Raw genomic sequence first — 24,155 nt, 5'->3', positions numbered from 1 at the left:
AGGAGTCCATCAGTTCCGTTGGCGTTTGAAATCCCAGAGAGAGTCTGGACCAACAAGGAGGTGTCCTACTCGCATCTGAAGGTGTTCGGTTGCAGAGCTTTTGCACATGTACCAAAAGAGCAGAGAACAAAGCTGGATGATAAATCTATTCCCTGCATATTTATCGGATATGGAGATGAAGAGTTCGGGTACAGACTGTGGGATCTTGTAAAGAAGAAGGTCATCAGAAGTAGAGATGTAGTCTTCCGAGAAAGTGAAGTTGGAACTGCTGCTGATATGTCAGAAAAGGCGAAGAATGGTATAATTCCTAACTTTGTTACTATTCCTTCTACTTCTAACAATCCCACAAGTGCAGAAAGTACGACCGACGAGGTTGCCGAGCAGGGGGAGCAACCTGGTGAGGTTATTGAGCAGGGGGAGCAACTTGATGAAGGTGTCGAGGAAGTGGAGCACCCCACTCAGGGAGAAGAACAACATCAACCTCTGAGGAGATCAGAGAGGCCAAGGGTAGAGTCACGCAGGTACCCTTCCACAGAGTATGTCCTCATCAGTGATGAGGGGGAGCCAGAAAGTCTTAAGGAGGTGTTGTCCCATCCAGAAAAGAACCAGTGGATGAAAGCTATGCAAGAAGAGATGGAATCTCTCCAGAAAAATGGCACATACAAGCTGGTTGAACTTCCAAAGGGTAAAAGACCACTCAAATGCAAATGGGTCTTTAAACTCAAGAAAGATGGAGATGGCAAGCTGGTCAGATACAAAGCTCGATTGGTGGTTAAAGGCTTCGAACAGAAGAAAGGTATTGATTTTGACGAAATTTTCTCCCCCGTTGTTAAAATGACTTCTATTCGAACAATTTTGAGCTTAGCAGCTAGCCTAGATCTTGAAGTGGAGCAGTTGGATGTGAAAACTGCATTTCTTCATGGAGATTTGGAAGAGGAGATTTATATGGAGCAACCAGAAGGATTTGAAGTAGCTGGAAAGAAACACATGGTGTGCAAATTGAATAAGAGTCTTTATGGATTGAAGCAGGCACCAAGGCAGTGGTACATGAAGTTTGATTCATTCATGAAAAGTCAAACATACCTAAAGACCTATTCTGATCCATGTGTATACTTCAAAAGATTTTCTGAGAATAACTTTATTATATTGTTGTTGTATGTGGATGACATGCTAATTGTAGGAAAAGACAAGGGGTTGATAGCAAAGTTGAAAGGAGATCTGTCCAAGTCATTTGATATGAAGGACTTGGGCCCAGCACAACAAATTCTAGGGATGAAGATAGTTCGAGAGAGAACAAGTAGAAAGTTGTGGCTATCTCAGGAGAAGTACATTGAACGTGTACTAGAACGCTTCAACATGAAGAATGCTAAGCCAGTCAGCACACCTCTTGCTGGTCATCTAAAGTTGAGTAAAAAGATGTGTCCTACAACAGTGGAAGAGAAAGGGAACATGGCTAAAGTTCCTTATTCTTCAGCAGTCGGAAGCTTGATGTATGCAATGGTATGTACTAGACCTGATATTGCTCACGCAGTTGGTGTTGTCAGCAGGTTTCTTGAAAATCCTGGAAAGGAACATTGGGAAGCAGTCAAGTGGATACTCAGGTACCTGAGAGGTACCACGGGAGATTGTTTGTGCTTTGGAGGATCTGATCCAATCTTGAAGGGCTATACAGATGCTGATATGGCAGGTGACATTGACAACAGAAAATCCAGTACTGGATATTTGTTTACATTTTCAGGGGGAGCTATATCATGGCAGTCTAAGTTGCAAAAGTGCGTTGCACTTTCAACAACTGAAGCAGAGTACATTGCTGCTACAGAAACTGGCAAGGAGATGATATGGCTCAAGCGATTCCTTCAAGAGCTTGGATTGCATCAGAAGGAGTATGTCGTCTATTGTGACAGTCAAAGTGCAATAGACCTTAGCAAGAACTCTATGTACCATGCAAGGACCAAACACATTGATGTGAGATATCATTGGATTCGAGAAATGGTAGATGATGAATCTCTAAAAGTCTTGAAGATTTCTACAAATGAGAATCCCGCAGATATGCTGACCAAGGTGGTACCAAGGAACAAGTTCGAGCTATGCAAAGAACTTGTCGGCATGCATTCAAACTAGAAGACAGTGCTACCTCCTCTGGATGAATGAGACTGGAGGGGGAGATTGATGATGTCCATCTCATTGAAGAAGTATTAGGCATGTGCCTAATAAGAGTTTTCTTTGGTTTGGTAGCCAACCTTGTTGACTTGGTTTGGTTGGTAGCCAACCTTGTTGAATTTCTTTGGTTTGGTAGCCAACTTTGTTGAATTGTGAAAAATGTGTGTAAATTGTCAAATATTGTAGGCTTTAGAGGGTGAAGCTTTGGCTATAAAAGGAGAGCTTCAACTCTCATTTCTTCACACCAACAAAGAGAGAAAGAAAGAGTGAGGTTTCACAGACAAGGTATAAGAAAATAGTCTGTGAGGAAAATAGAGAGTGAGCGATATTGTAGTGAGGTGGGAATATCAAAAGAGGGTTATTTCTTTTGAGTGTTGTAGTGGTCTTTGGAGTATTTACCTCCGACCTACAAAGTGTAAAATTCCTTACTATAGTGATATCAGTTGCTCCTCTCGGGGTCGTGGTTTTTTTTCCCTTATTCAGAAGGGTTTTCCACGTAAAAATCTTGGTGTCATTGTTACTCTTTTATTCTTGTTAATTACCGTATCTCGGTGCTACATTATTATTCCGCTTTATTACCGTGAATATTATTTTGGTAAGGGGTTTATTCCCAACACCTACGAAGATACCCAAGGGGAACGTAGCTTAAGATGTGGAAGATGATTTCATCTGGAAGGCACGAGTTGGTCAAGGAATCTAATTCTGAGTACTCATTCATCTTCATGGTTTTCCCGAGGTTTCCAAATAGACCTCCGACACCCTTCCCTCCAAGAACTTCCCACCTTGCTATTGGGAAGACTCGAACTCACAACCTCTTGGTTGGAAGTGGAGGTTGCTTACCATCAGAGCAACTCCTCTTGGAAGTAGAGGGGCATACAAAATTTTTGTAATAATTTTTTCCCATCCCAATTCCAATTACATCTCCCAAACCAACATTGACAAGGACTCCAAATCCAACTAACACTAGGTAATAAGGTTTGCAAATCCAAAATCAATAAGTTTTCAGGCCTTATTGATGTTGGATTAACACAGTTGTTCTTGAATTAGAAGCCAAAAGTAATTAGAACATACATAGGAAAACGCTTAAAATCCTATCCCAAAACAGCAATTAAGATGTCTCGCTCCTCGCGAGAGGCAATGCTCATAGGCTATTTAGAAGTAAAATTTAAGGGTGTCGGGGACCACTTTGCGCAACATCTGACTATTCCATTGAATACTTGCCGCCCACCAATGCTAAAGCAGATGAAAAGAATTCAACTAGGGGTCGTTTGGTACGAGGTATAAGAAGATATAGTGTTGGTATAAAAATTTAATATCATCTTAATACTTTATTTGGTTAGCAAACCTGGTATAAGTTATCCCAGGATTAAAATTAGTACCGGGATATCTTATACCTTGCAGAGGATGGGGTAATTAGTGCCAATTTTTTCGATGGTGTAAAATCGTTAGTGGGAGCTCCTATTGGCCGGAGGTAAACAAAGTGCATATATAAAACAAATTTAAAATGTTAGGAATATATTTGAATATTTTTTCATAAAATATAATAATCATTACAAAATCAGAAATCATTACAAATTTAAAATGTTAGGATAACTTATACATTCTTCTTAGAAATTATTCAATTGTCATTTTTAATACAACATATCAAAACAATACCAGGATAACTAATCCCAACATAACTTATCCCGGCATAAGCCGTATTCAAACCAAACGACCCCTTAGTTTGTTTGTAAAATATTTTTAACCTGCCAAGTCTCAGAACTCAATGCAATTGAATTTCATGCTTCTTAAAATTTACTGGTAAATAAGCTTATGCTGACAGTAGTTGAAACCATGGTTAAAATAAGAAAGGTGGAACTGATGCTAACCACATTGAGTTAAAAACACATGAAGATCCTTGTTTCTTTACCATAATACCAACGATGAAAATAATTTAACGACTTATTCATTGGTTTGTGCAAGCCGGTGCATCATAAGCACGTTGCTTTGCAGGTTAAACCTTGAGCTAAATGTCAATTTCTAAAGAAAACTATATGTACAGTTTCCAGTATATCATCAGCTTTGGCTAGCTTGTTGTTTCTCCATTAAGCTCCAAGAGATTTAGATTTTCAGCTCATTCAGCTCAGCCTACATGAAATAGCAAATGTAATTAAAAGAAGATAAAATTTTAAGCCCTTAGACAGTGAAAAAGAAAAGGCAGAATAGTTGCTGCGGCAGCAGAATGTAACCCCAACCTTCCCGTTTTACGGGGAGTTGCCATAACATTAGGCGTTTGGAGCATATTTGGTTGAAGTTAGAAAAAATATAGAGTATATGAAGTTGAACGTTGAAAAGGGGTAAACTAGTGTCTCAGCTTCAAATTCCCCGTTTCTAAGTTGACATTGATATAAAGGACCAAAATGCAAAACAATAAGTAATTGATTTGAATTGAAGTTGAAAAAATGAAATAATTTTCAAGACGGAATGATTCTTAGCCAGTAAATACATAACGCATTTCCGGTAGTTTTGCATAATATTTTTCACCAAGGAGCTGGGGCAGCAGTGTTTACATTGTTTAAGTTGAAATACTATTTTCTTTCACAGGAAGGCTAATAGCTAGTTCATCCATCTTTAACTATTTCAATAATCTAATTCCCAGAGTATCATCCAAAAATAATAGGTCTAACACTATTCTAAATCGAGATAACATGGTGATGGACAGATAAACCAGTGAGATATATATACAGACCAATGCACACCACCACCAACAACAAACCCAGTATAATCCCACAAGTGGGGTCTGGGGAGGGTAGATAGTACGCACATCTTACCCCTACAGTGAATGTAGAGAGGCTGTTTCATACAGACCAATGCACAAAAGAGCAAAAAGAAGAACCTCTATCTACCATCACAAGAACCAGCAGGCAGGAAATAAACATAAAAGCATCACATTGCCAAATCAAATGCACAATCCTATAGGATAAGCAATGTAAAGACAATCAGACCTGAAACAGAAACAACAGCAACACCACTTACATCAATAGGCTGAGGAGAACAAATCCAAGAAGGAGGAGGCCAAAACAACTCAGCATAGCCATTGTAACTACTAATTGGACCAATGCTGCCATTATCCAAACTAAACAACCCTATCCCGTAATTCTTCCACAATCCTCCATCATCTTCCGTGCTACAAAAAAAACTGATCGGTGAACAGTATACAGTTCCCTTTACACCCACAATCAACCTCAGAAACTAATGCAGAAAACGTACAATTATCCCCCACAAACAGTATCCCATCTTCCAAATCAGTAACCTCAACCCACCTCTGCATCTCTCCATCCAGCTTAGATTCTGAAAGGCATATAATATCCCTAATCATAGAAAGTTCATGGGTTCCTTTTCTCTCTCTTGACCTTCTTGGAAAGCCGTTTTTTTGGGTCTAAAAATACTTCAAGTTGCATCTTTGCCCAAAGGTCTTCAAAATGGTCATGAAATCCCTGCTGAAACCAATCCAAAATTTCTGAAAACAATTCTCGAGGATTATCATCCCACAATTTCCTTAGCATGGCACAACTATCAATCGTTCTCTTCTTGGTCCTCATCTTGTTTAAAAGATTTCCAACCCGCTTAAGACCTGATGCCTCAGGCTTCAAAATGCTAGCTGGCGAGGCTGCCAAGAATTTTTGTACAGATTTTAAGCATGGCAGAACTTTGCCTTCAAGCAAGGAACAAGCAAATACTGCCACCCGGCTCATATCATTTTCGATTGGCAAACTATGCAGAGGGAGCCTCCATAGATGAGGACCAAAAGTTGGACTGACCCAACAGAGGATCTGGTCATTCAGCGGGTCGTAATAAGGTTTTGGATCTGAGAGAGGTGCAGAAAAACTGCACAAGGATGGAGCATATTTAACAAGCCAATTCTCTTTCACGCTAGTTGCACCTTGGATGAATGGTCTTTTTGAATGCAGTAGTTCAGTGTAGACCAAATATTCAGGGGCAGATTTTGAAATAGATGACCGTCGACCGAGGAATACGATTTCTTTTACCAAGCAAGCCTGATACTGAACAGCATGAACTTTTCTGTCAGATTCCGATAAGGATGAAACATTTTTAATGCGTTTAGCAACCCTGTCAGCCCAGCCAGCACAAATAGCTTGGCCCAAAATCTCCTCCTCATTCAGTTGAAGAGGGCATTTGTTTGAAGGAATCCTCCAAGCACATTCTACATCTTCCAAAGTCCCGTGACGCCAAGAGAAATCTTGCTGCGAATCACATAATTTGGAGTTAAAGACAAGATTAATGAGCTGCCGCCTCAACTTGGACATTTCCTCCATTGTTTTAAAATGTAAGGTGTTGTCATTGCAGAATTCCAGTGGTTTACCAGAAAGTTCAAAACATTGTAGAGCATATGCTACCGTTAGAACATCACTAGTGGGGTTTGAAAATTTTGCACGAGACACTTTAGCAATTTCTTTCAGCTTTTTTATCCTCATTCTTTCCTCTTTTCCTAAGTCTCGCTCGCTTTCCACTGAGCCTGGTTTCTCATCCTGTTTCAAGCCATCTGGATCTTTGTAGTTTCCTTCAAACTCCATAAGGAAAGGATTTGACAAGCTCAAAGCTGATGCTGCTGCAACTGCATAAGCCAAGACTGTATTTGCGCGGGAATAATCTTTCACCTTTTGCATAATTTGGATTACTGTAAGGAGCATACGGGAGTGGCGAGGACTCATAGGATATTGTGCCATGGCCTTCCCTAAAGGTGTCAGTCTTCCTTTGCTATCAAGTGCTTCAAGAACCTTTAAGCAACGCTCTGCTTCAACTAAGGCAGTCGGCTCAGGAGGAGTTGGGAAAGGGAAGTTAGCAACCTGAGATAACAGAGGATAAATATTAATGGTGGTAATCAACAAAAACCAAGACAAATAACATACAGATCCACCTAGAAGAAAAATCAATCTGCTAGAGGCAAGCAAGGAACATTACAAATAGTGACAGTTTCCCTTCTTTTTTTTAATTGGGTGGGAGTGAGGAAGTCGACCAGCTGAAAATTTTTTCAATCTAAGAAATACTTTGTTTTGTTTGGGGCGGGGGGGGGGGGGGGGGTTAGGGGAGGGCCTGACAGCATTTACAACCTACAGGACTGCAGGCAAAGGTGTGTGAACTTCATTAAAACACATCTTCAATGCTGGTGACTTTGGCAAATACTCCAAGATCATATCCTTTCAACCAAGTCTTGGAACAGAAAGAATAATAACCTATTTCAAGCAAGAAACTTGCCTTATCAATATGCATGGACTTCAGAAGTAGGACAACACCATCAACTGGTACTTTCAATATTTCTGCATTTGAGAAGTCAAAGAACATGTCATTGAAGACTGCAGAAGAATAAAGCCGATAACAGTGCCCAGGACCTGTTCTTCCAGCCCTTCCTGCACGCTGAGCAGCTGAAGCCTTACTTATAAATTGTATTTCATAAGCTTCCATACCATTGGAAGAGTTGTACTTTTTGACCTTTTCTCTGCCTGTGTCAACCACATATTTAATACCGGGAATTGTCAATGAGGTTTCAGCCACATTAGTGGCAACAACAACTAGGCGTTCTCCTTCCTTGACCTCTTCAAACACGCGAAGCTGTGCAGATGCAGGAAGCATAGCATAAAGAGGTAAAACACACATCGGACCAGCAAAGGTTCCATTAGCCCCATTCCTAACCTTACTTAAGAGAGGTTCAGATTCATTTGAAGCTCCTTCTTCACTGATAGGAACAAGTTCCTGTTCGCCAGAATCAGGTTGTGATGTCCTTTTACCAGCCAAAGCTTCAAAAGCAGCCTTCAGTGATGTAAGGCTTCCCTCCTCACCTAAAACATCTAACTTACCATCAGAGCTCAGAGACTTCTGGTTTAACAACTGTGCATCATCACCATAAACATCCAAATCACTATCATCTGCTGAATCGTAGGAAATTTCTGATTCATATTCATAGATCTCCCCGTGATCCTCATCATAGGAATTAAAACGTTCAGTTATCTCAGTCATAGAACTCCTTTCATCATCAAATGCCTCACTTATCTCCTTGATAACATTTTCCTCGATGGTATTCCCTTCAGATACCAAAGACGTCTGATTATCCACTTTGGAAGCTCTCTCAACTATCTCCTTAGAAGCTTTGCGCAGCTTCTGACACAAGTATTCAACTTCCCTTTGCCCTGTCACAAATACAAGTATACCACCAGGTGGCAATCTCTTGTGAATTGACAATATTTTCTTATATGCTTGGCCGACATAGTCCACCATCTCAGTTCTCTTGGAGAAATGAACAGTAACTGGGTATTGGCGAGTGGGGACTTCCATTACAGGCGGAGGATCACGGAAAATCTTTTTCCCAGATATAAAGTCCTCAACTCGAAGTGTAGCACTCATCAGCACAAGTTTCAGTGGATATACTCTCTCTTCAGGGCTTACCGTTTGTCCTGAAAGAACTTTTTTCTGTTGCTCCTCATATTCTCTCTGCAATAAAGCACATAATCAAAAACGTCAAAAAGCGTAGAAGTCAAAGGAAGGTAATTAAAGAAAAGGAGGGGGATGGGGAGAGTCAAGGAGAACTGGAGTCTTAGAGAGTAACCACTAGTATTTTTAAAGCCACCTATGAATAATGAAATGACAACCAACTTTATGGAGATAGCAAACTATTTTCTCACCTGACGCTCTCTTACTATACGAGAAAGCATACCGATAAGTATATCAGTGTTCAAACTCCTCTCATGAGCCTCGTCCAAGATTAAGATCGAGTAACGCCTTAAAAGAAAATCATTCTGCATAAAAGTGGAGGGTCAGGGAGGAGAAAATCAAAAGAAGATTATATAAACTTGCTTAGCCAAATACAAATTCAAGAAAACTAACAGTAGGAAATTCAAATTGCTCAAAAGATAAATTAGAAGACAGCAACAACTAAATCTTTGCAGTCACATCATTTTTTCCCCTTAAAGTATAACAAATCATAGGACAACCTGCGCTTCAATGGACAACCCTAACATGCAGGATCTAAGGCAAGTAAGACAAGTGATCATTTGGTACTGCTACAAATAGCAAATATCTATTCCTTCGCGCCTAACCCTTTTTTTTTTTGAAGAAGAAGAATGTATAACTTCAAAAAATCAATCTTTATGAACAAGTAACATTCAAACAAAGGGTGCATTGCCTCTTTGAAGTGAAGAAGAAAAAGGACTTGATAGACACTCTTGATCCATGTTCGTCGTCCTAGACTAATCGTTAATTCATTTCATTCAACTATTTGGTTCTAACTCCATAGAGCATATACCAAAAAATTTAATAAAGTCACTTACCTGTCAAAAAATAACTCCAACATACCAGTTTATGCAATTAGAATTTTAACTCATATCTGAAAAGCAAGGTCCAGCAACGCTTGAGTTTAAAACTTGATGCTTATTAAACACAAATTGGTAAAGAATAAAAGAAAACCAGACGGAACCATCTATAATGGACAAAAAGGAGCATGGATTGAATATCTCATGTAAAGTGGCATTGCACCAGTGAAACAACAAAGTTGGTTGAGTATGACACTGAATTACTGGAAAGCAACATAACCACAACGACAAAAGCATGAAAGGATCTTTTTTCCTTGCGCAAAAGTTGAATGGACAAATCCTCCTTGAATATACTGATATATGACCCTCACTATGATCGCCAAAGGGGTAGAGCTCTTTGTCCCTCAACTTCCCCCTACCAAACAATAGCTTCATCAGGTGAGTCCGAACATTTTGGAACATTAATCCTTTTCTTTTAATGACATAAAAAGGATTTTTTTTTACATATAGTCATCCTATTGTTTATAGGAAAGCATCAAGGATTAGTTAGGAGTTGGTTTTATGTCCATGTGTGAATTGTTCACATAAAACTGAAATTATTTCGAACTGTACATTATTGGGTTTTTTTTAACATTATTCGGCTCAATATGCAAATTGCAAAAATGACTAGGAGTGCCTAATCCATTGTTTCTCCCAAAAATAATTATATTAACAATTTTGTAATGAGACCTCAACCTGCAGCACTATCCCCCTCTAACTGCAAGAAGTTAAAAACAAAAACAATGGGATTATAGTTGCATTCACAAGCATGCTTTGAACTGCATCCTGATTTTACTTCATATAGCCAACTCCAACTAGTTTGAAATCAAGACACAGCTAATTGATAGAAACATCTCTCTTGCTTCTTTGAAAGTAATTTATAAAGTTTCAATTATTTCACTATTCAAGGTATTGCTCTAATTTTCTCAACCTTTTCTTAAATATTTAGCAGTCAAATGGTGTGCCCCCTTTTTCATAGTAAGGACAAAATATAAAGCACTTAAAAGGTAGGGACGAAGATTTCAATTTACCTAGACATTAATACTGACATCTTACCTGCAGTTCCCGAAGCAAAATTCCATCAGTCATGAACTTTATGGAGCAATTGTCTCCTATCCTCCTGTCATGTCTAACTTGGAAACCAACCTCTTTGCCAAGACTAAAACCAAGCTCAAATGCCACTCGTTTGGCAGTTGCAAGTACTGCAACACGGCGTGGTTGAGTCACACCAACAATACCACCACGACCATTGGAATGATTTGAACCATAGCCAGCTTCATAAAGGAACTGAAAGATCCCAAACCAAAAGCAAGAGATAAAAACACTAAAACAAAACTAAAAATTAAGGAAGAATGAAATAAATAGAACTTTATATTACCAACCGAAGGAAAAGGAAGTGTTAGAATAGTTATGTAAATACTAAATAGTAGTAAATAACCCTAATCACATATGTATTAGGAGTAGGACATGTTATGTATATATATATATAGGGCTCATTGTATCATGTTTAACATATAAGAACAATATCAATAATATTTTCTCTCGTGCTTTCTCACAGGAAGCATATAGAGAACAATAGAATATCTCACCTGAGGAACTTGGGTTGTCTTACCACAACCTGTCTCACCACAAACTATTACACACGTGTTCTCATTTATAGCTTCCATTATCTCCTGTTCCATCATGACTATCGGCAGATCGCTCCTCTTATTTTCAACCTCCTTTGGTCTTAAAACGTGCACCACAGTTGGAGTTGTTAAAGCTCTCTGAGGAAGACTGTTAGCCGAGTTGCTACTATTGCTCAGAATGGCATTTTGAATATCCTTGGTACCATCCTGTTCAATATGAAGTGCCCACACAGAACAAGGATGACATGCATATGAGAGAGCCTCAACGAAAATTAGGTACCAAGTATATGGTTGACACAAAATAAAAGGCTGTATAAACTGAGAGTGAAGCAATACCATTGATTTCCTCTGTTCTTCGTTATGACAATCACAAATAGATGGATGATCTTGCTGATAATCTGACTTTAAACATTCTGTAGTTCTATCCTCTTCTTGCTTATTTTGCACCGAAGCATCTCCTCCGCAAACTAAAAGTCCACTCTGAGAAGTCAACTCTTCAGGAGACCCTGGAGTGACCAGTGCTTCACTTTGGACTTCACCTTTTCCTAAGGAGGACTGCAAAAGACTGCTATTGACTATTGGACTCGACTTCATTTTGTTAGAATCATCCAAGACATCACTAGTTAGGCTGTTGGCTGTCCTCTTCTTGACTGGTCGATCTCTATGTGGCATTTCCAACCCCGCCCTAGAAAACTGCACTTCTCTCCTACGCTTCTCTCGGCTAGTTTCACCCTACAGCATACGGGGCATGATTTTAGAGCTAAAGTCTAACAACCTATCACATGTAAAGTAAATATGGACAATTACACAAACCTGACCCAAGTTCCTTGAAGACCACATAAGTCGATAAAGATCATCTTGGATCTGATACTTCCTGAAATGGGAATTATTTATCATTATCCAACAAAAAAAATTCCTGAATACTTAAAGAGAAAAGCTGTCCAAGCTAAATGAGGAGAATTCTTACTTCAAGGTCTTAATGCTTTCAGCTAAAAGGATTGATTTCTCCTTGTCTTCCTACATTTGAGAAGACTGAATTATTCAAAGTCCAAAAACTAGATGACAAGAATAAGTAGTACTAACAAAATAAGAAAACAATGAACATTCCTGGATGCACTTACCTCGAGTTTCTTCAGCTTTTTTTTTTGAGATTGACTTAACTTAATGTTATTCTTCGTTTTAAGCTTTTTCGATACCTGATATGAAAAAAATAAAAGCAATCGGTCATCTGTGAAGACGTTCAAACATGTATAACATATTGATTTTCTGTTTATACCTGTTCCTTTTCTGTCTTCTTCTTTTTCTTCTCTGGCAATATAATTGCATTGCTATCTTGATCATTCAGACTATTAACACAAGCAGTCCAGATATTTTCTGGTTAATAACTACGAAAGTATATTCTCAACTGAAACCAAAGACAACAGTTGTTTAAGTAGCAAAAAAAGCAAGTGGATTAGGAAATCAATTACCTCCAGATGTCTGTATCAAGGTTAATATCTGCACTAGGCTCCATTATCACGACTAAAATAATAATACTCTTGCAGCCGGCAGTCAAAGCAAATTGATAACTTCGCTGTGTTCTTTCTCAAGCTGCAAAAGGGACAAAAATAAGCATAAATCGTGGTATCCAAATCAAGGGGCTCTAGGGTAAGGCAAGTGAAGCTCTTCGCCGGAGAAGAAGACGGAACAAGGAGGGTCGCCGGGGAAGAAAACGAAGGGTTGGGGTGGACGGCGGCAGAACCTTTTTTCGGGCAGGTTCTTGTTTTTCTTCTTTATTTAAAACCTTTTTTAAAAAAAATTAAATGTCTTCTTTTTATTCGTTACTCCATATTACACGCATTTTTTATGTTTTATTGCATATTAATTTCGGGTCCTAATTAGGGCTGCTTATCGGGCGGATTGGGCGGCTTTTTACTCTTAACGGTTTGGCTTAACGGTTTTCGGCTTTTAAATGTATTAATACGTTAGCCACCCGATAAGATATCGGACGGATTGGTATCGGTTTAGCTCTTATCGGGCGGTTTATCGGCCTAACGGCTAACATACATATTAACTAAATATCTCCCATTCTCCTCGTCTTAGAAATAATGAATTGCCATAAAAAAAAACATTTCAGAGGCAATATGATGCATTCAATTTGCTTTGCCAGAATACATTTTTTTTGGACAAACGAATACTCTAATTATAGTATTTTACATCACTTCCCTTAGATATATAAACAGAATGTTCTAGTAACTGGGGCATAATTTGTCATAAAATGCAAAATTTTGATTCAGCTGTCATAGATGGTTACCTTCAAGTTTACTAAAAGCATCTGTTGGACTTCTTCCACCTACTAGAGACAACAAAAAGTATTTGTAATTATAAAAGAATAACCATGTGCAATAATCGTCTTAAACCCTTCCTTCTTCTTCTCCTTATTCACCACACCCTTTGCCTTCTCATCCACAACAACTGGAGGCAGAGCGGGGGCCAGAGACAGAGAGACAACATTTCAACAACAAAAAAATTGAAAAGAAAAAAATGACTAACAAACTCCTGATAATGTTGATTTTGATGGGAATCATAAGTAAGAGTACCTGGACAAGAAGATAAGAAGCCGCGAGAGGGAGAGGCGAGACGGAGAGAATGAGACTGGTGCCTGGTAGTGGTGGAAGTCGACGACGACAGGTGGGCGGTGGCTGCTGGTGTAGGCGTTAGGCTTGGGTTTCTGTGATTTTGATTTTTGTCGACTGTCGTTAGGACTTAGGCGTTATGGTTGAGAAATGAGAATGAGACTGCTAGACGCCTGGACTGCTGGTTTCTTTGGATTAGGATAGGAATTAGGAGGAGTGCGTTAGTTTAATAGTTTTACTGTTTTAGTCTTAGAAGTTAGAATACATGGGTTAGTAATTTAGTATACATGGCCACATGGGTTTGTTTTTTTATTATTCAAGTTCAACTTTTTTTTTATATATCTAATATGGGTTTGTTTTATATAAAAATATATATATATTTATATTCTTAACGGGTTAACGGATTATCCGTTAAGAAAATTGAATAATCCGCCCCCAAACCGATAAGCCGTTAATAAAAAAAAATTAATCCGTTCCCCGTCCGTTAAGCCGTTAAGCCGTTACCAGTAAGCCATTAAGCTTCGGTTCGGATCGGTTTTCGGTTTCGGATCGGTTTTGAACAGTCCTAGTCCTAATGACACAGTAAAGACTAAGGTGTCCTTATACTAGATATGAAGTATTTAAGTAAAAAGTATAAACAACTTTAAGGGATTGTCTTTATACTAGATATGAACAGCCCATGCATAGCATGGGCCCAACCACAACCTAGGCAATATGTTTTCACAGGTCCAACCACAACCTAATCAATAGTATGTTTTTATTTTCATTTTCAGTTTGTTCTTGGCATTCTTTTTTACGTTTATTTGTGATACATTTTATAAATATTAAATTGCTGCCATGTGACCAGGAGATCATGAGTTCGAGCCGTGAAAACAGTCTCTTGCAGAAATGCAGGGTAAGATTGTGTACGATAGACCCTTGTGATCCGGCCCTTCCCTGGACCCCGCGCATAACGGGAACTTAATACACCGTGTTGCCCCTTTTTTCATAACTATAAAGAATTCTTAAACAAAATAGAACATGAATGGAAGAGAATAGGACAATGCACTTCACAAATGTACTCCACAGTGATCAACATAATCCATCCTGTTTGCAAATATTTCTTTATCCTCTTAGCAGATAAATTCAAAGGGATTACATAATTCTCGGAGGCACTTTGAACTAATTCGATACTTGTACTTCACTTGAGAAATTAGTGGATAACTTCACATATTGATATCCATAATAATTGAAAAATAAATATAAAAACAGAGTTTGAAAGAAAATAAAAAGTCCAACAATGCATTGAGAAGTTAAATGTCATGAATTCTAGTTGGGGCTTCTAATTATGGTAAGCTGCACCAAATTTTCGCTCTTGCAAATCCAGGCTAGAAAAGAAAATTAAATATGTTAGGTGCTTTACCATATATACAAAACAAGAAGGAAGAAGAATGATACTGGAGTAAGAAACAAAAGTGCGAGAAGAACACCAATATTCCAAGTCCCAAATGAATTAGAAACTTATGCCAGACATCTCCATTACTCTTTATCAGATCCCAGAATAAAATAAATTTCAAGTATATGTATCAACACAAGTAGCAACAATCAATATGTAGAGTATGCACCTTCAATGTTTTGCATATCTTCCTAACATCCTTTTCAAAAAGCTGTATATCCTCTTATGGCCTATTCCCGTAGTTCAATGTACTCATGAGATTTCTCAAATTTCACAACCTTTCATTCACATGTAATATTTTCTAAATCACTGTAGACCTGATATTGATGTGTAACATCATAGTTTATTTCTTGTCTAGACAAAGGTACTACGTCAACATCATGTGTTACAGCATCATTCCAAGAGAGTTGGGGTTGAAGTGAACTCACTATCCAGTAGAATTGATAGGAATAGTCACAACCATTTTACCTGCTAGTTGTTGTTGTCCCTCCAACTCTATCAATTGTGAATTACCTTTCAATTGCTAATTGCTTTGGTCTGGCCACTAACTTCATCTAAAAAAATTAAAAAAAATCTCAAAACTTAAATAAAATGTAGCTTTTGCCACAAATCGATCCGAAAGTATATTATGTAACAACAGATAGTAGTTTAATATATAGCAAGATTGGTAGATGATCAAAGTGAAGAATTCTAGATTAACCAATCTAGAAAAGGGGTACATCTAATTGGGTTAAAACTTATGCATCAGCTCTTTATGCAGTTATCTATTAGGAGATGTTGATATTTTAAGTAGCTTTTTCGAGAATTTACATGGTAAAGTTTCTTCCAAAATTTGCAATATCAAAATGCAGGATATGTATTTTAAAGCGCACCTACAGTAGAAGAGATGAAAATGAGTATTAAGCATAAAATTCATGCAATCAATAGATAAACCTATTTCAAGTTACCATTTATCTCTATGGTGCGGACAAGAGGGGTTGCTCTGATGGTAAGCAACCTCCACTTCCAACTAAGAGGTTGTGAGTTCGAGTCTCCCCAAGAGCAAGGTGGGAAGTTCTTGGAGGGAATGATGCTGGAGGTCTATTTGGAAACAATCTCTCTACCCCAGGGTAGGGGTAAGGTCTGTGTACACACTACCTTCCCCAGACCTCACTAAGTGGAATTATACTGGGTTGTTGTTGTTGTTGTATTTATCTCTATGATGCGACGTTCAATTTCACAAATATCCTCTTTATGAAAACAACTATAACATTTAAGCAAAAGCCAAAATAACGAAATTTTGACGTGAAAAAGTGAAGATATTAGACAGAATGTTAACGTTATCTTTTGCTAGGCTTCTATATCGTGCAACCAGTGCTTAAAACCATCATACATGAATATTCTCCTGCAGAGATAAAATTATTCTTTGACATGTAAAAAATGCTAAAGCCAAATTTACTAATCAAGAGTAAAGAGGAACTGCATAATATATATACTGAAGGTTTGTACATAGGAACATTCTTACTATTCAGATTCAGTTCAAATTGAACAAGGAATTAAAATACACCAATGATTCGTAATATTTCAGCTAATTATGCTCATCTATGCAGAGTGTTATTGCGACCATGCAATAAATGCATTGCAACAAAAATTCCTTCTTTAATTCAACTCTATTTGCTCATCGTTGCATTAAAAGGGCTTTTTTGTCATGTGACATCAGTCTATATTATTCGTGCCGCCTAAACCTTCTGTCATCATGATTTTTTCCAATTTGATCATTTTTATGATTCCAGAGAGAATTAGTAACAGAAAAAATGAATGGAAGAAACTAACGGAAGGTGGAAACAAAGAATTATTCATCCTTCGTACTATCATCAGTTTGTCTGATGAAAATGCAAACTGCAAGTATGAGTGGAAGTCTGCTTAATGGAAGTAGAAATAAATGAGAAAGGTAGGAATGGTTGAATTTATCTGCCACTGAAACATCAACACCAGTAAAAGTAGAGAAAAGCTTTGAATGTTGAATGTGATGTAGGATCAACATGTGAGTTACTCCATGGAATCATATCCAAAAGACGCTATGATTTTTATTGATAGGTATTTTGAAATGCATTTTGATTTGAGTTTCTTCCCGAATAAGACAACTTATAATCTGCCTTTGTACTGTATTTGGTATTCGTTTTCTCTATTTTCTACTTCTTAGGTAGCAAAGGAAAGTTGGAAGAGAAGAATAAACCATGACACTAAAAATAGCAAGGCAAACTATATCAAAGCAACAAAAGGCTTTTTCAGCCTAAACTAAAATTTTAATTTTTCCTTCCCTCAAAAGGCAGAATAATATGTCACCAAAGAAGAACAACAACCAAGGAAAATATTACACAAAAGCAACAGTACGCAATACAGAATCTGAGGAACAAAAGGGGCAAACTTTGAGATGAAATTGAGCAAAAGCTATATATAAGAATGAAATAATAAACGGGAATCCGAAAAAAGCCCTAATAGTGCACAATGGCATCCGGGAATCCGAAAAATTCAACACGTAGACATTCCTCAAAAATAAAAATGGTAGAAATCAACGGGAATTCAAAATGTCTCGGTGTAAATATATATATATATATATATATATATATATATATATATATATATATAGTCCTCATAACTCAAAATAATAAAGAATATCAATAGATTAGTTAAAAAGTTACCTAAAATCAAACAAAAAGTGGAGCGGAGTCCGGAAAGGCTAAATTGAGCATTATTAGGGCTTTTTTCTTGGGCGAACCTGAAGCCTCGAATTGAAATTTGTTCAGAGATTTCGAAAAATCAAAAAAAGAAAAAATAGACAGAAAATTGGGAGAGAATCATACCTGAACTTGTAGAAGATAGATAAGAAAATGAATGGAGTATTCTTGAAAGCATGAATAGAAGAGAAGATGGTTCTAGACCAAATTGTGTGGAAGGGAGGATACTGGAGTGAGCAATTTATACTTAAGCACTTTTATGACAATGGGAAATGTCAATTTTACCCATGGTCGACCATCTTTGCTCTTCTATATAATAGAAATTTCGTCAAAATATAAAGTATTACTATATCATTATATATTATATAATATATGTAATTTATATTTATACAATTATTGATAAAATTGGCGTAGAGCCGCCTAGGTAACTCTCTTTTTTCTTACTTTCTCTCTCCTTCTACATTCTCTCCCTTCTGCGATCTCTCTCTTTGTTTCTTCCCCCCCTTTTCTAGATTCGGTCTTCCGGCAAATACCCAAACACCATAGACCAGTCTCCGGCAACCACGACCCACACAGGTAACGACACTCAGTCCTCAACCAGCGGTACCAAAAACTCTGGGCAGCCATTTCTTCGGACCCTTTCAGGTTTCCAAGGGCAGTAGCGGTTAGGCATCATCGTCGGGACATTAGGAAGACAACAGAGGCGTTAGGAACCAGGGCAGAACTTTGGTTTTTCACAGCATCAGGAATATACCAAGACAAAAGTCCAGGTTGTATTTGCGGGAATTGGTACCTCCTGTCACACCTTTTTTTAACAAACCTCACTAAACCTCTTATTATAAATAAAATGATTTAGTAAAGCTCAAAAGGGTTTTTCAATTAGAAAGTGACAAAAATTGTGTTCAAAAGGAAATAACTCAGAGTCGTCACCTAACATTTGATTTCGGTGTATCAGGTCATCATTTTTCTAAAGATAATTTTTTTTCTTTCAAAATACTTGAGACTCCAAAACTAAGTCTGCATCAGAGATTCGGGTAAGGAGGTTCATTTGACTCGAGGAGAAGGTGTTAGGCATTCCCCAAGTCCCATAACTAATACGATTGCATACTTGATCTGGTCGGCTTTTAGAATATTCGAATTGAGGTAAAAACACACAAAGGAAAATAAACATCCAAAAGGTGTGAGGTCGTCCCTTCCTAATAAAAGAAAAATAAAACAAAATGAAATAAGTCCTCCTAGCCTGTACTACGCCTCCATTGATGATGCCATGACCTCTATTTACATTTACTTCGGGGCATTCCCCGGGTTAAAATTTTTACAAAGTCCACGGGCATTCCCCGGATGAATTTATCTAAGGGACAACCTCTCACCTTACGTTCAAACATTATAAATTAAACTAAACATCCTAAGGCTTGCCTACCCAAATGATGACGGCGTAAACATGCTACTAGCGGATAATGGAGTAAATAAAGTAAATAAAAGAATTAAGTAGAAGGAAGATTCAACTCGTGCTCAAATTCTTTTAATTTTTCATTTTTTATATATTCATACTGAGTCCAACCCTAAAGCATGCGAGGCAAAAAATTAAATTACTACGGACTCGATCTTTTTCCCCTTCCGCAACCTACGTTCATCTTTCATGATAAGAATAAATCAAACCAAACAACCAACTAATTTGCTCATGGACAAACAAGTTGTCAATATGTCATGGTCATAGCTAAGCTTGAGGCAAACTTTCAACATATTGACACCACAATAATACTCAGTCACATTTAAAAGGATTAATACCTTAAAGGCTCACAACCTGACAAACAAATGATTGTAGAAGAATTAAATACATTCAAACCAATTTTCAATCAACCTCAAAAGCCTCAAACATACCGAATCTGTGACTTAATTTAAAGATAAAAATAGAAGCCTCTTAAAGTAACATACTAAATTGTGGATTTATGAATTGTTTGATGTTGTGTCTAATCCTTAGTGTAACATACTCTCACCATGGATTCAAAACTTACTTCTTGAATTTAGAAATCGCCAACACCCAACAAATACTAACACGTTTTCCTTTTTCTCTCTTTTGAAAAAAAATAATAATTCAAAATACAAACTCAAACACACAATAAGCCTAACTGGAAAGAAACTGGACATGAGAATATCAAATATACACTAATGACATGAGATTGAAATTCAGAAAAAAAAAGCCAGTAACACATTTAACTCATACATCAAAACAGAGGGGGAGGGGGAAAGGGAAAAAGAAACGGACCTGAGCACGCAAAATTTTTAATTAAATTTCGCTTGGGATCAAATATAAGTGAATCTGACAATGGGAATTTAAAGAAACATCAACCAAAGAACAAGAAACCGCACGCTCGAATCCCAGACAGAAACTCGAATCGGCACCTCGACTCAACTTTAAACAAATTCCATAACAAAACGGAAATTGAAATCAGAAAGAAGGCGATTGAAACCTATTTTTTGTTCGATTTTCTGATAGCTTAAGGAGCAAAATAAAATTTCTTTTATTTCTGCTGTGTGTGGCTGATTTTTGGAAGTTGGAGGCGGAAGAGGAGTGGTGGCTGTTGGTGGTTGCCGGATCTCCGGCGGTTTGGTAGCTGGTGGTGGCGGAAGAAGGCGGGGGGCGTTCTTTTTCTTTAGAGAGGAGGGGCTTGTTTTTGGTTTTCTCCAACGGATAGAGAAGGGACGTTCATGGGTGTTTTCTTCTCAAGGGTTATGGGTTTTACTCATTTTAAAATAAGATAAAAATATATTTTAAAATAACATAAAAATACTACACAATACAAAAGCTAATTCTAATTAATTAAATTAAACTATATTAAAACATAATATATATATATATATATATATATATATTATTTTTGTATTTTTAAAATTATATAAAGATAAAAACAAGGTACTATTTTTATTTTTATTTTTTAAGTTTATGAAAGATACATAAACTAAATTATTCTTTGTAATTTTCATTTTTCTTGTAATAAAATAAAGTAAAAGAGTCAAAATTAGTTGAAATAGCGATATTAGGCCTAAATTAAATATTTACATGTTAAAATATAAAAAATATTGGGGTGGATCAAAAATCACATGTCTACAGCTGCCCCTCTTTGACTGAAAATACGAAGTAGTTTCAGACAAAGAACGACAAGATAGGTTTTTTTGACCCGACCCTTATTTAGAGAGACCAAAAACTAAGAGAAAGGAAGAGAATGTGATCGAGCCCTGGTATCTGAGCTGCCTACATATCCTTGGCTATAAAGGAATCAGGCCAAGTGTAGTTCAGGAGTGAATGAGGTGATGAAGTATACTAAGATGGAGAGCTGATCACGCTCAACTGTGTCTATTAAAAGACTAAGCGGGTGTTGCAAATATAATCCGGGTATTATACCCCGAGTCGAATCCCACAGGGAATTAACGTATCAAGAGAAGCCTTTAAAGTTCTAAATTCTTATTAGTCAACCTTCTCAAACTTTGTAAATAACAAGTGGTGTTATGGTCACTAATACAGCTAATAGCAGAATCAATAAAACGAAGATTAACTAATACGCAGTTGTAGACAATTGGAATAAAGGTATAAGGTAATGGTTTCCCCCGTTGTTGAATTCCTTAGTCGTATGTTTCTTATTTTGATTTAGTTGTCTCTATCGATCATGAACTCTCTAGCTATCATAACTCTCTCTCAAGTAATTATGATAATTTACTATACGCACTCTCTCAAGCTACGCTAGCTAGATTCGCATTACAGTTCACTTAGATCGCACCCGAGATATCGTTATCTCTACTCCAACCTCTAAACCCTCGGTTATGACTCTCGCCTATACTCCGGGAGTGATATTGTTCAAACAATTACCTAAATATGCACTCTATCTCAAGAAGATACATAATAAATAGGAACGACTAATTGAGGATCCTTTCAACTAACCAAAATCAAAACGTAGTTGAACAAATAGAGATTAACAACCAACTCAGACTATGTTAATATAACAACAAGTTCATCCACAACGGGTTCACCCAAAACCTTAGATTAAAAGAGTTAGCTACTCATAACAATGATGTTCATCACAATAATTAAATTCATTTCAAATCATAAAAACAAAAGGAAGGAGAGAAGAACTTGATGTAGAATACTCCTCATTGCCTCTTGCCTTTCCTTTTCTTGCTCTTAGGTATCAACAGCTGCACATACACCTTGGGCGAGCTTGACCTTCTATAGGTTAAGTGAATTTGCCCCCCAGACTTTCAAATTTACCCATGGTAATTATTTTCTGGAATTGGGCTAGCGCGGCCGCGCTAGTGGGCACGCTAATGGCTGCGCTAGTAGCCTTACCATTCTACCTCAACCATCTGGGCTAGCGCGGTCGCGCTAATGGCCGCGCTAGTCCAGGCCTTTATTTGGTCGATTCTTTTTCTCGTCTTCGCGCTTACTCAGCTTCTAGGGGTCTTTCTTGCTTCAATGTAGCTCCAATCACATCTTTAATGCCTTATACAAGCTCCTCATTCCTGCAACACAATTTAAAGCACATTTTGCATCATTTGATTATATTAGAGCATTGAAACATAATCAAGCTAGGGCAAAACAATCGTCAAATGACATAAATCTAGCCTAATATCAACACCCCACACTTAAATCTTTGCTAGTCCTCGAGCAATCCACCACCCTTTATGAAGGTTCCTTCACTAAGCATTATTCTCTAACGCATCACACCACGAACAAATCACATGAGTTACACCTAGTAGTGAACAATCTTAGTCTCAAAAGTTGACTCTCACGTGTTGTGCAATATTCATACTTTCTCAAGCTACTCTACACAGAAGTCAAGACTTGCCTTTCCTTCATGAATCACATGCCCTCACATTCACACAAGAGAGTAGTTCCACATATAATGATATTTAGAACAATTAGTAACTTAGATAGATGAAATTCACTCACTCTCAAAAAAAGAACATTCACATGTCACAAAGATGTACCATAAGCTTGCACGTAGTGTACTACTCTACTAATTGAGTCACTCAGTCTAAGATCAATAGGACTTCACTTGGTTGTAATGTAGGCTAAGGGACAGGTATGATATATTTGGTATAGTGACTAACCTCCCTAAGCACTTTTTAATACAATTACATTAACATTCAAAACCATACTTCTATCAACCAAACATTTCACCACCGTTCTTTTATTTACCACAACCCCATCAATTAGGTGCAATTATAGCAAACCACCACTTCTCAACCACTATATTATTCTCTTTTTTTGTGTGTGGTGGTGCTTCATCTTTTATGCGACAAAATTCTACACCTTTTTTCAATTTCCGTGGTTCCACTCAAAAACCAAACCCCACCCCACACTTTTGCCTTTGCATAATTCTCAATACCATTCAAGTGCTTATGTGAGGAAAGAGGGTTCAAACAGAAGGCTATTCAAACAATTGGGTAAGGTGTGCAATGTGGTTGCCAAAGAAATAGGCTTATAGGCTCAACGGGGTTAACTAAGATGTATTGCAGTTAGGTGGGTTTAATAAGTCTGGCTCAACAAGGAATTGCCTATATCACTTCTAAGACTGAATAAAGCTACTATTTCGCTCTGCAAACACACATGGCAAGTTCTAGGCATCAAATATGAATCATGGAATACAGTAAAACTCACACATATGGCACATGACTCATTCAAGATTGGCTTATCAAGACACTCTCTTCTGAGTATTCAAGTCAGTGACAAATATACAATTTAGGGCACTTTAGCAAGAATCAACTACTGCGAATAAGCGTTACACTCTAGTGTCTATTGTGTTCAGGTGTAATAACGCTAGAGACTTTTCTTTTCGAATTCAGATCATTAGCCCATTAATCCTAATTTAGAAACTAAAAAGAAAACAAAATGAATAAAAACTACCTATAACCGGTTCAAGTTAAACCCTTGAAAAAGAACCGTGGTCCAAAGAAAAACCATGGGGGAGTTACTACACTACCTATAAAAAAAAGAAAATCATAAAAAAACTTTTTTTAATTTTAATTTTTTTATACTAAATTCCCTCAAGAAAATTATCTAAAGGATCCGTCATCAGGAAGAGTCTTCATTTTTATTTTATTTTTTATGCTCGACTTAGTCCAAGCTACTTACCTACTTTAAACCAATCAACTCTTACTTAGTCATCAAAGCTAAACAACCAAAACAATCAAAACACAACAAAACCAACCAAAATCAACTAGTCAAAGGTTACAATTACATATATACAATGAAGTATCCT

General features: G+C 37.4%; 1 protein-coding gene across 5 annotated transcripts; it reads right to left on the bottom strand.

Moving 5' to 3' along the window:
- Positions 1 to 3,997: 3,997 nt before the first annotated feature.
- Positions 3,998 to 13,946, bottom strand: LOC104225046 (ATP-dependent RNA helicase DEAH13). 5 transcript variants are annotated; one of them, XM_070172421.1, is made up of 14 exons: positions 13,711 to 13,946; positions 13,425 to 13,585; positions 12,601 to 12,721; positions 12,408 to 12,477; positions 12,253 to 12,327; positions 12,099 to 12,148; positions 11,945 to 12,005; positions 11,468 to 11,863; positions 11,093 to 11,338; positions 10,560 to 10,790; positions 8,838 to 8,951; positions 7,417 to 8,646; positions 5,176 to 7,007; positions 3,998 to 4,287 (listed from the first exon to the last, which is right to left on the bottom strand). In XM_070172421.1, the coding sequence occupies exons 3-13, from the start codon at positions 12,642 to 12,644 to the stop codon at positions 5,526 to 5,528; spliced, it is 3,999 nt and encodes a 1,332-aa protein (XP_070028522.1). In that variant the 5' UTR covers positions 12,645 to 12,721; positions 13,425 to 13,585; positions 13,711 to 13,946; the 3' UTR covers positions 3,998 to 4,287; positions 5,176 to 5,525. The 5 variants fall into 5 exon arrangements, with proteins under 5 accessions (XP_070028522.1, XP_070028524.1, XP_070028516.1 ...); XM_070172423.1 differs by having other exon boundaries at positions 5,145 to 7,007; positions 13,425 to 13,466; XM_070172415.1 differs by having other exon boundaries at positions 13,425 to 13,466.
- Positions 13,947 to 24,155: the final 10,209 nt, after the last annotated feature.

The sequence above is a fragment of the Nicotiana sylvestris genome, chromosome 1, assembly GCF_000393655.2.
Source record: "Nicotiana sylvestris chromosome 1, ASM39365v2, whole genome shotgun sequence".
NCBI classification, from domain to species: Eukaryota; Viridiplantae; Streptophyta; class Magnoliopsida; order Solanales; family Solanaceae; genus Nicotiana; species Nicotiana sylvestris.
The sequence above is the reverse complement of the archived record's forward strand: the minus strand, read 5'-3'. Positions and strand labels throughout refer to the sequence as shown.